Source organism: Numenius arquata, chromosome 11 (assembly GCF_964106895.1).
Source record: "Numenius arquata chromosome 11, bNumArq3.hap1.1, whole genome shotgun sequence".
Lineage (NCBI taxonomy): Eukaryota > Metazoa > Chordata > Aves > Charadriiformes > Scolopacidae > Numenius > Numenius arquata.
Genome location: NC_133586.1, coordinates 10,899,860 through 10,912,756, shown reverse-complemented (window position 1 = coordinate 10,912,756; position 12,897 = coordinate 10,899,860). Strand labels below are relative to the sequence as shown.

The following is a 12,897-nucleotide window of genomic DNA, read 5'->3' as shown; positions in this document are numbered from 1 at the left end:
TTTCTTTTATACAATATGAAATGGTTACAATACCATCGTATTTTTTAGAATAAGTTAAACATCAAGACATATGGCAATAGCATTGTACTATTCTTCCTACACACATATGAAATCCAGAAATTCAGTCTATTTTTATTCAGTCACAAAAAATGAATAAAGACTAAGATCCAGTTATACTGGAAAACTAGACTAGTTCTAGAAACCACAAATACTGTAAGCGCTTTGGTATAATATGTACAGATTGTGCTGTCAATATCATGCTTGCATACTAGAATTGATCAACAGATTTCAACCGGTGAATTAAAGTGAAAAAAAAAAAGGTACTGTAAGACTTGCTTTCTTATTTCTTTTTCTTTCTGGAAATGATTCAGCCAAAGAATATGCACCACAAGTATACACACTGCATTTGTATGATGTGACTACAAATTAAATATTAAAGTGTTTTTTAAATACAATGCAAGACCAGTCTTCTTAAGTGCATAGAACACAATGCAGAATACTGTTAATTACAGGGACAAATACAAAGATATTAAACATTTTAACAGATATTGAACAATGTTCGCATAACAAAAAGTGTGAATGAGAATAAGCGTTCTTCTATTGTTACAAAGATCAACAAGTTTTTTCCCCTACCAGTAAGAGAAACAATAACTGCTGAATCATGAAAGATACCTACTGCATCTATTTTATCTCTGTCTCTCAAACACACCTGAATGGCACCTTCAAACCCTTAAGCAGTTTGGATATTTGGTTGGGGTTTTTTTCCTCCTTTTTTTTTTTTTATTTTTTTATTTTTCCCCCTATTTTTAACATAACCTTTTCTCTTCCTGACAGTGGAACTCAAAAAGTGCATTTTAAATTAAAGGATTTACTTCTCCCCTATTTATGGATGCATTTGCTGTGGTTTAGAAATTTTAGCTTAACCTGTTCATTCTTTCTATTACTACAATTTATCAGAATGTCTCAGATTTATTCAGGCAACTGTGCCAAGTTAGGTAGCCCCTGCTTTTGCAAAGAAAATGGTATTAAATTCTAAGCAAGCCAAAATACTGCAATCTTTATTCAAGCAAAATGCCAACTTAAAGAGTATGGACTGCAGGATTTTCAGAAAATTTAGACTATGTGCAGTGTCTTCCAAAATTTGCATTTTATCTTTTGGATTTTGGGATGTAGTAAACTGCAAATACCACGTTCAACTAATACTGCAAGTCAGCTTCAGACTATGGTCTCAGGAATGAAATGGTAGCCCCAAAACTCTCAATCCAACCAGAGGAAACTCACCCCAGTTGTTACTCATGTATCACACGACACAACCATTTAACATGTAAACACAAGGGATGATGGTTCTCATTTGAAGCTCCTATTGTTGGCAAGTAATACTTCACAGGTATCAGAAATACTTTAGTTAAAGTCTCCATATGTCCCCCATTTCTAAGATGCTTTCTTTTCCTTACAGAAGCTTTATCTATTTAACATCAAAACAAACAATTGCACAAAAACTACAGCACGAAGCTTTGCTAAATGAAACCGCTGGAGAGCACACACAGAAGAAAAGAATTTGACCGTGGTTGTGGAGTGGGCTAGAAGTCAAATGAGTTTAAATAAAACTAATGTTAACACAATCCTTAATTGAAATGATTGATTCCTAGCAGAAATAAATTAAGATCAGCGTGATCTTACTGTAGGCTAGTTGGTGACCCAGCCAGACTTTTGTGCAGGTTCGGGTTTTGACTGTGCCTGTTCCGACTGCGAACAGATGAAAACATTGTGTTGCAACCAGGGATTTTACATTTGTGGAGCTGGCGGAGATGCACAGTTTTGTAATGAGCCCTGAAAGTTCCTTTATTACTATAAGTTTTTTGACATATATGACAAGTTATTGGCAAACTGGAAGGCAAATTTGCAAAGTTTTGATTAGCTTTCTCAATTAAAGTACAGTCTTGGTAGAGTTCATCATTGGGCATTAGGCTGGGTCCTTCACAGCTTTCATCACTATCATCCAAGGGCATGGTGCATATTTCACTTCCTCCGTCAGAATCCCAAGAAGAATGAGCACTGCTCTCAGATTTAATGCTGGAAGTAGTGCTTAGATCCAGAACAGCTCCATCATTCAATGGATCGTATCCATAACTCTCAGAACAGGGTTCTCTAATTTTGCTCATTGGAAAAACCAAGCTGCCTGTTCTGTTCATTCCTTTGAAGATTACAGAAGTATGTTCAACATGTTGTTTTAAAGAGACATCTTGACAAAACTCCTTAGCCATGTCTTTCAAGAGGTATGTTGCATTGAAATGGTTGTTGAATTCCAGTGTATCTTTAGTCAGAAGCTTATGATGAAGATTTAGGTTTGAACTATGTCTAGAAGAACAAAGACAAGCTTAGCAAGAAAGTGTTTTGCCTCACTTAACAGCTGTTTCATAACGATCATTAACAAAGAAAAAAATAAATCAATATTTAGTAGCATGCATGAACTGTATATTTCTAATTTGACCAGCTGCCACACTGGGAGTGCACACGGATGATTTACACATGTGACTGGGTATCTGAACTTGCTTGCACTGGCATACACAGAGTATTAACTCTACAGAAATCAATGTTTCAGATTCTCTCCTGCGTTGTGGGTAGCTGTCTGCTCCACTAGATCAAGTGCTGGGCCTAGAAGAGCTGGGGGAGAGATTAAAAAGCTGTATACTGAACTGAGATCAGAGAATGGACTGAGTGGGGGGAAGAAACAAGATTCTTTCCCAATGGACCAAGCAGGAAAGGAGCGACACCTGAGTCTGCAAAAAATATTGATGATCTCAACTGCTGTAACTATGTGCCGGGATGCAGCTGGATACATCAGTACAGAGCTTTTCCTTGTCAGGAATTTCCTTGAAGAAAGGAATATTGCATTTTATGCAAGTTTCAAATAAGCATCTCTGGATTCAGTTTAAAAATCAGCGAAACACACAAAATCACTGCTCCTTGTTGAATGCTATCAATCAGCTCACTGGGAACTTCCAGGACCTGGCTAGGAGATTCAGTTTATTTTAAGACAGGCAAAACATTAATTTCTTCCCCTTGCCATCATGGTTTAATCCACACCATGAACTGTTCAAAAGGGCACAGAAATATTTTGCACTCGCAGTCACAGCACTCTAAAGTCTAGAAACTTTCGCAAAGTTGTTCTAAAAAACTACTGTTCTGCACAAAGCTTATGAACTTTCTTCTGAGTTGGTTGTTGTTTTTTTTTTTTTTTTTTTTTTTTTTTTTTTTTGTTTTTTTTTTTTTTTTTTGTTTTGGTTTTTTTTCCCAAAAGCACCTATGTTAAAACTTAACCGAATATTTTGGTGTGGGAAGGAATTTGTGGCATGCAAATGCAAGTCTTACTACTGGCCGCCTTTCCTGTGGCCCATATCACAATTACAGTGGAGAGGAATTCACATCTGGGAAGATGCAGGCAGCAGATTGGGGTATGAAGCCCTGCCAGCAGCAGATGAATCTGTGCATCTCAGATACAGCGGCCAGTCCTCAGAGACTGGCTCATCCTCTCTCTGGAGTGCATCAGCTGGCTCCAGTACTCCTAGCAGATTACTGACAATCTAAACCTTGTGTCACTCTGAATGACTATCCAGGCACGCTTTTTGCAGCCAAAAGCTGCTATAACACGGTTACAGGAGAGTTAGAAAACTTACACCACTTAGTCCCACTTTAACAGGTTTGCTATTTATCACTTAGCAATTCAGATACATAACTGATAGCCAACAATAAAGCGTCAGTTCTTGTTTCTCAGCCTGTGTGCACAACAGGCTGAAGTGAAATGATTTACAGAAACACAATACTGCAGCTAACAGTAAACTGAATCAAGTTTATGATATAGTTTAGGAATCAGTATGTAATCTCACATAAAAGCACTACCCATGTGGATACACACCAGATAGAGTTAGCTCAACTAGCACTGCGTAATGTTAATTTTCTACTGACATACAGTAATCTTGCTTTTCTTATGGGCTTTTTCCCCACCAATCTGTTCAAAATCCTTCAGTAAAACAAGGACAAGTGAAGATTTCCTGAATTGATCTCATTGCTTTTTCATTAAAGAACACCATATACATTAAAATACACATGAAAGTACATATTAAACATATAAGTCCACACATGCATCTACCGGAAAATTACTGAATTCATACCCTTGTGGCTTTCCCTTTATGTTATAAAGTATTCTTTCTACTATTTCAGTCTTTATCAGTTATGAAATTTTCATGGCTTTATTTAATACCTCATAGTCTAGTGGAAAGGAAATGTTTCTTTCAACGGATTTTCATTTCATGAATGTTCTGATAAGTTATCGTACCTGTTATACGAGGATACATAGAAAATCTTTGCAGGCTCCATTCCTCAAACACTCATTTCAATTTCAAATTAGGCTCCATTGTGATGGTAAAATAAATACAATTTTGTTTATAATTTTCTTACCTGTCTCGACTTCTACGAGAAGGGAAAGCAGCATTACAGCCCTCAACTGTGCAAATATGCATTTCTTTGAGATGTACATTTTTAAAATGCATTTTTACACTGTAAGGGTTTTTAAAAGTCTTCTTACAGATGTCACAATGAAAGCGGCTTTCTTCCTTCTGAAGCCCTAGTGCATGTTGACTGACATGATCCATATCTTTAGAGTCTTCAAAACAAGGAATGGCAGCACCCCTGTTTGACAAAGTGCTGAAAAAGCCCCCGGTCAGCAAGTGGTGTTGCAATTCAGGGCAGTCATTTTTAGGAATCCTGCGCTTTGACTGCTCTTTAATATACAGGGGGGGTTCAGTCATTGGTTTTATAACATCATTGTGGTGGTGATTTGGATCTTCATATATAATCTCATGGGAAACTATTTTTAATGGTTGATTTTCTTCTGGTTTAACCTCTTTCTCACAGTGATGCAATTCATTCTCAGAGATATCCTTGATGTATTTGTTATTTGGTGCAAAGACAGATTCAAAATACTTTGGGCCCTCTACCCCAGAGAGAGATTTCCATGAATTACCTGAATGGGGGTGCTTTTCCACCCTGTCGGTCACCTGCTTCTCTATCTTATGCTCACAGGTCTCAAGCTCTCCATCGCTTACCACTTGCAGACGTGTATCATCTTCAGAGCTGGCAACATCACTACTTTCATTAGGTGTCTCAACAGCTTCTTTCTCTATCTTAATAGGCATACTTGATTTACGAGATTTCTTCTTGGGTAGGATGTCAAATGGCAATTCATTTGAAACAAGCTGCTCTGGTATTGAGGAAGAAACAAGAGGCAGAGAAGGAAGAGTACCTGGAGTATTAGCAAGCTCAGCCGGTGTGACTGGACTACGATAAAAAGGAAGAACAGGCTGTACAGTCTTCAGGTTTGGAAAAAGGACACCATTCTGTCCGATAGGGGGAAATCCAACCTGACCCTTTGAATCTGTACAAGAGCTGGCATAGCTGGTAATAGTTCTGCTATCTGGAGTTAAAATTGTAAATTCTGTCCTTTTACTATCTCCAGGTCCAGCAATGGTCAAACCATTTCTTAGATCTTTATCCCTGTTGTTTCTGTTCATTGGCATATGGAGTCTGGGGTTAGGATTTGCACTATGACGATTTCGACTACGCAAAGAGCTAAATACCATATTGCAGCCCTCAATCGTGCATTTGTGCTTTATCTTCAGATGAACAGCATTGTAATGTATTTTCAAAGTACCTTTGTCATAAAATGTCTTTTCACATGCCGTGCAGAAAACACGCCCTTTCCTTGGCCCAGTGGCGTTTTTTTCAATAGATTTCATTTTGTTTTCTGGAGATAGTGCTGTCATTTCAAGCTTTGCTGCTGTATTATGTGAACTGGAATCACTTAAAAGGGCATCATCTTCTGTTTTAGTGATGACATCTGGACCATTTATGCTCCTCTCATTTTCAACTTGAAATGGTGCAGAACTAGAAGTTAAGAAGCTGCTTTCAGAAAATGGCATCTGAACATCTTGTTTAGTTTCGTTGCTGTGGTCTTGACCTTGCTCAATTAAATGTCTTTCTGGTGGTGAACCTATCAAAGGTGGAGGCACTGGACTGAAAAACTGAAACGGCAGCATGAAAGCCATGTTATTTACAATATTCTCAAAGGGATGAATGTTGGTGGGACTTATTTTGTCCAAGGAAGCAGCAAAATTAGGACTGTGTTGATTGCAGCTCTCAATGAATGCCCTAATATCCAAATTGGCAGTTGGTGGTGGTATTATAATTGATTGTCCTTCTTTCTCTTGAATTGCCATTAGCTCTACAATGGACTTAGTTTCTCCAAAACGAAGAAACTGCTGCAAAGTAGCCAGTTCTTCTTCAGTGGTCATTATGCTCCAGTGGTCCAGCACCTTTCCTGAAGCATCCTAAAGCCAAAAATATTTAAATGAGTAGGACATTAGTTAAGGCAAACAAAAAAACCCTCCCCCCAAATCTCTCATTTGTTCAGAGACTAAAAATTCTTCTGTAGCGAAATGCTAAAATCATTCTATTTAATGAGAGATTAATGCCAATGCTGCGATACTTTCTTCCAATTTTTACCACATTGGTGATATTATTTCTTTCTGAACTGACAAGTAATACTTTCCAATAAACTATTCTTTTCCACAAAAATTAAGACACGTCATTTGAACAACAGTTAGTACCATGTAAGTACAGACAGCAGAGATGGAGCAATCAGACCGAGATTTAGCTTCTCATTTAAGTCAAGTATTCTTTCATTGCAAGTTTAATAATCTTCCAAGCAACTAAGATCAGAGAACAAATGAACCTGTATTGATCTATTGCCAGTGTTCACAGAGCACAGCTGTAATTACACTAGAGTGTTGGAGTTCTTTCAAACTCTAGCTATGCCTAACTTTTCCCAATAACTACAATAAATATTTTATCACAGAACATGTATTTGATGGCCTACTGAGATTTTTCACAGTGCATGTAAGAGTTTCTAAGATGATGAAGAACGTAACATTATAAATTTTTCATGTGGTAGAGGTTCAAGGTAATTGATTCCATATTTTTAATCCTAACACTAAAAAGCAAGATTATCAAGACCATTAAATATTGATTCCTGTCATAATGTAAGATCATAATGTTACTTTACATAAAAGGTAACTTCCACAGTAGCAAGGACTAACATCAGTGTAAGCACATAGGGCCAAATTCATCCTTGATGTAGCTCCAGTAAGGTCAGTAGCACTACACCAGAGATGAATGTTGTTCCTGGTGTTTAAAATGACGGCAAGTTTATTTGTCAATGTATTATTCTGTAGTATAAAAGTAAACTCACTGTTTAAATACTACAGCAAGTTCTGACACCCCCCCCCCCCCTTTTTTTTTTATACATCCCCAGTAACTATTTTCATTTTTATCTTGGTTTACCTTTGTTGATAAATTTGAGCAAAGTGGGAAGATTTCAGTTAATCTGACTAAAAAGAGAGCAATGACCGAAAATCCACCCTTTCTTTTCTGGCGCTAAGCTTGTACAAGTCTATTACTGCCTTTCAGGTGTATCACGCCGTTAACAGATTGTGAATGACTATAAGATTAAGCCAGAAATCATTACGAAGTATTACTTAACTATCATATTTATATTTTAAAAGCCCCTCTAAATACCTGTAGCACATATCCACGTATATAATCCTGTAGTGTCCAATCCAGAGCATGGAGAATCTGTATCACCTCTTCCTGCTTCAGAACACTGAAAAGTCGATCTAGCAGAATTTTAAGGCGCACAGGAATGGCTTGGGTTCCATACAACATGAGGCTACTGATATCAAAGACAACATTGGATTGAACTATTTCTACCTGGCTTGATGGGTAGAGGTTGGGAATCCTTAGTTTGCTCAGGGCTGAAAATAAAAACACAAAATGTAAATAAACTTGAGTCATAAGAGATAGATAGAATTGAATGTAACTAATATGGGGATCTTGGGGTGTGAGGGGTGACACAAAAAGCATGCTATAGTGAGCAGGATCCTAAAAGGTTTTACATAGATTGTAAGAACAAATATTACCATGTGCTACCCATCCATGCCGGCATTGGTCACATTGTCGCTGATTTATTTTCCCAGGTTTGAAACACTGACAACTACAGTTCACAAGAGTGCATCGGATAGCCTGGAAATCAATAGAAAGGATGATAGGTAATATATAAGCACCATCTAGACCGTGCAGATTATACATATACAATACAGCCATAAAATCCATATGAAGACAGAGTTAATATACCAGCACATACCTATCAATGTGCAATTTAAGTAATCCAGGCAAAATCTGAGTTATGCAAGACTACCTCTTCTTTAAAGACAATCTATCATCAGCTAGAACATTAGAATATTATGGAAGCAAAATATTTAATGACATACATAGCAAAACAACTGTGGGGTTTACTTAGGCTGAAGCACCGTTATAACAATAATAAAGTCTTGTGCGTTCACCTAAGCTATGATCTTCGTGTAAGATCACTTTTTTCAGGAGGGTTTGGAAACAAAGACAAACAGATGAAAGTCCCACTCTCTTGAAGTTTTGCTGGAACTCCATACTGCAATATAGGAAGCTCTAATGAGCAATGCCTTAGCTCTGCATAGATGCCATCCCTTACATAGAGCAGTATCCACATAGACTATATGTATCCTGTCAAAGATACAGGAGTTCACTAATGCATCTCAGTAACAAAATTCACCAAAAAGTACTCCAAGTCCTCAAAGGCTATAGCAGCCACATTTTGTAAGGGAAATCCTTGAAAGATAATAGGAAAACAGAGCACACAGACAGATAGCAACCAGTTGCACGGTTCAATTTGTGCATCACTTTACTCTCAGCAAGGTCATCTATAATGCAAATCAAATTACTACTCAGATATTCCTAATCAACAGGGCAATACAAACTTGCTTCCTGGAATGTATGCTTTCTTCTGTATGTGCCCATCTGCTGCAGAAGGCAGGCAGACAACTTTGAGGTCCCAGTTAAAGCTCCATAGGGATTGCTACAGAGCAAAGCATTTGTAGGACTCTGTATTGCTTAGATCTGATACTGAGAATAGTTCCTGCATAAATGGAATATTTATTAAATAAAGCAATTAATATGCAGAAAGTCTCCAGTGGAATACAAAAAAAAAAGTTAGATTATGCAATTGTAACACATCTGCATTTTTCTGTTCTTAAAATGTTTTACATTTTAAAGTGCAGAGAGGCAAATATGAAATAAGGCGAAGTTATGCCCACTACTGGCTGCTACTCCTGTTCCTGGGGTCTTATGCAAAATGAGGACTTCTACTACTTATTAGTACCCATAGAAAAGCAAGACAAGACTTGAAGAAAACAGTAACAACTTTTCAATGCAGGCATCCCCACATTGGCACTTCTGGAAAATATACAAAGCAGCAAGTTTCTGGACAATTAGTCTAAGAAAGATGGATGCAGGAAATGTTTAAAATGAAAAGGACACAAGAGAAAGGTAATTTCACTGGAGTTTGCAATGGGCATTTCTTTAGGCTTGAAGAATTTGATTGACTCAGGGCAAAAGAGGACACTACATACAATGTCCAACTGCAAAAGAGCATGTGCAGGACATTTGGACACCCAGTGCTTGACATGACTGGATTTGTACTGAGATTTTGAAGTCTCAGTAGCTGGCTTATCAAGGAGTTAGCTTACATGCCCATCTCCAAACTGAAGTGACTTGATGCTGAGATTCGTCTTTACTTGAAGGATCACAACAAGTGGCAACAGGGCTATTGAAATCTCTGAATCACTTTGTCTTTAATCTTTTAAAGGAGCCATTGCAAAATACTGAATACCTGAGAAAAGCTCTGTGCTCCCCATAAAGTCATAAAATACATTTCAATACCCTACGCAGTGTGAATTACTTCACTTTAATGGAGGATATATTTTCACTTAGATGCTAAAATACTTTCATATAACAATAAAAAGTCATAAATTTCTTATGGAAAGGTTGGGAAAAAAAAAGGTGTAGTTGCCTGATGATTCATTTCTATCACAAGACATCAAACAATAATGCAGTTCAAGTCTTCTACCTCTGTACATATATAGTATTCTGTGTATTCTGCACAGACTGAAGCCCTTCCATAGGTGACCCTGCTAGGTTCAGTAAGTTACAGTGCATTCCATGAATGCATCTTTTGCAATCCCCCCCGACAAAATTACAAGAGTACTTCCTTTTTCTGGAAGAAGTAACAGAAATATGCACCATGAAAAAAGCTGTCATGATGATAAGTTAATTGAGATTTCAAAATTTTTTTCATTCCTTTTCCTTTGGACATGTTCCACAAACCACTGACCTTTAAAACTATTCTCTCTTTTCAATTTGTGTACTTCGACAAGAAGGATATATTGCACAAAATTTTGCATTTCATAACTTTGTGTAAGCTCTTTCTTCCATATCGTATATGTATTTAGTCTTCCTGTATATGTGTAGAAGACTTCATATGCAAAAACCAGAAAAAGTACAAGGAGGACATTTTGGTTTACATATATGAAATCAGCTATTAGAAAGGGACTAGAGTTCCCCTTCTATTCTAAATATGGAATTGATCCACTCTCAAGTCAATACGTTCCTGCTTCTGGACACCAGTCTTAGACATATTGCAATTGTATCCTGCTAACGTATCAAAGGTATACCCTCAAATCAGGGATCTGTCACTGACTTAAAAAATTACTTGTAAGAATCCCTAAGAAAAAACAAGTGGGATTTTCAGGTTGGTAGCATTTCACTTCATTTGTGCTTGTTAGAGCCTGTGTCTCCTAAAACTTTTCTAGCAACATTTGTATTAATATAGTCACAGAGAATATATAACATGGCAAAATTAACTTTTAAAATAATCAGTGAAGTCACAATTTAAAATCTTCATTCATTGTTCAACTTAAAAAGGCACTTTTAAAAGATGCACTTTGATTATCTCCCAAATTAACTTATATCAAAATTTAATGAAGAGAAACTTAGCAAAACTTCATGAGATTAATATGCTTGTCTTTTGCCTGTTAATCCTAGTATCCTTAATATGCCTGTTCTAAAGTACTGTAATTATATCAAGTCTTTTAATGAGCTTTATTTTCCCAACAAGTGGAATATACACACACTTTCATTCTACAGAACAAAGGAATAATTTTCTATATTGCATACATGTAAAGCTTCAAAATCGTAATTAAAGGATTGGAAAGGTAGTTGGAAATTAAAGTGGAAATTTTTATAAGTGCAATCCTTTCATTCAGGTCTATTATTTAGTTTCATTTTCCAGAAACAAGGCGGATGTCTTTAAAAAAATAATTCTTATGCTATCCTCAAGGATCTTGTTATTGCTTTCCAGTCACTCTCTTCCTCACAATGGATCTTTCCAAATCCATTATCAGCAACATTTTCTTCTTTTTTAAAAAAATGGAGTTGAAAATTCTTATAAAATTTTTCTGTGGTTTTACTAGCCCAACTGTGGGAATTTAAACATCGGATTTTTTTTATATAAATGATTCTTCATTACAAGAGAGACAGATGAACCATGAAACTGTCCACTGAAAAACATCCAACTACTAATCACTGAAAAAGAAATGCTAACATCTGTTGCCTGAAAGTCACGACTGCTGACATTTTTTTTGCCAGGTATTGACGTGGCTTCGATTATGCTTCAAAAGTTACTGAACGTTTGTTTGCAACCCACTCGCAGCCTTCACAGCTAAAGAAAAGCACAAGCTAATGGGACAAGTTCATTCTGTTTCTGGGTACATAATCAGGCTTCTTTTCGTAAAGCAAGTTTGAGATATCTACGCTCTCCTGAAGTCTTTTGGGACCAAAGTTCACTTGCAACATACCAACAGTAGGTTAAAACAATGCAGCAAGAGAAGAAGGGCAGTGTAACTGTACCAAATCTCAGTCAGTGTTAAGTGGATTCTAGTTTCACAGCACTTTGGATTGGGAAATAAGTTAAAAAGTAAGTAAATACTGAAGACCCTGTCAGGATGGAGTTAGAGATCTCCACTCATGCTAGAAATCCGGTCTGGCTCCCTGCAGGCTGTGAGAGCTGCAAGTGCAGGCACCAGTAAAATGGAAGAGCAAATCCCAGGTCACCCTGGTAGTATTTAGTGTCAGTAATGCACAGGTCAGCACCCTCACTTGTTTCTGGCATCCAAGAGAAACCCTTGTCTTCTTTGCACAAAGCTACCCATCACTTTAGAAACTGCTTTTTTTGGCGCTGCTACCATCGCATGAAGATCACGAGAGCTTTGCTGCTCTGCTGTGCAGACTGCTGACAAAACGGTGTCACTGATGCTGTGTCACAGGAACACCTTTTGCAAGCAGGGATTAAAATTCCTATCAGTTCAAAATGCAAGTTTGAAGAAGAAATAGGAGTTACATGAACAGAACGTGAGAGAGAAACTTTCATTAGGTGAGATATAACAGATAACACTTTTCATGTCCTGTATTGAGGACTTATAACAACAAGCCGTACCTCCTATAGCCATCTCACCTTCATTTCCCAGAAAAAGTAATCCCCCTGAATATATGTAACCCTCCAAGATACAGACTCTGGTGCACACATATCCTATAGGAAAGAACTGGGATGTGTCCCATTTCTGCAGAATAGGCTTGCAGTGGCTCCTCAGTAACAACACTTGTGGAGAAAGAGGCAAGATTTATAATGGGGGAAGAAGATCAATTTGTAAAGCACTAGGACTATTTTTGTCTACCAATCAGCTAAAACATGAAAGCTTTTTTACTTCCTAGAGTACAGGTAACATTTTTCTCACATATTAAGAATAATCCACAGAAATTAAGCTCTCTTTTTGGTTTATAGAAATAAAATTAAACATGGGACATATGTCTGGTTATTAGGAAATATTTTCTTGCTTGCACTTTGTGAAAGTTTTA

General features: G+C 37.1%; 1 protein-coding gene across 1 annotated transcript; it reads right to left on the bottom strand.

Moving 5' to 3' along the window:
- Positions 1-1,676: 1,676 nt before the first annotated feature.
- BNC1 (basonuclin zinc finger protein 1) lies at positions 1,677-12,502 on the bottom strand. Its single transcript, XM_074155995.1, has 5 exons — positions 12,497-12,502; positions 8,034-8,136; positions 7,633-7,868; positions 4,459-6,386; positions 1,677-2,358 (listed from the first exon to the last, which is right to left on the bottom strand). Exons 1-5 carry the CDS (start codon positions 12,500-12,502, stop codon positions 1,677-1,679), a joined length of 2,955 nt encoding a protein of 984 aa, XP_074012096.1.
- Between the last annotated feature and the right edge of the window lie 395 nt (positions 12,503-12,897).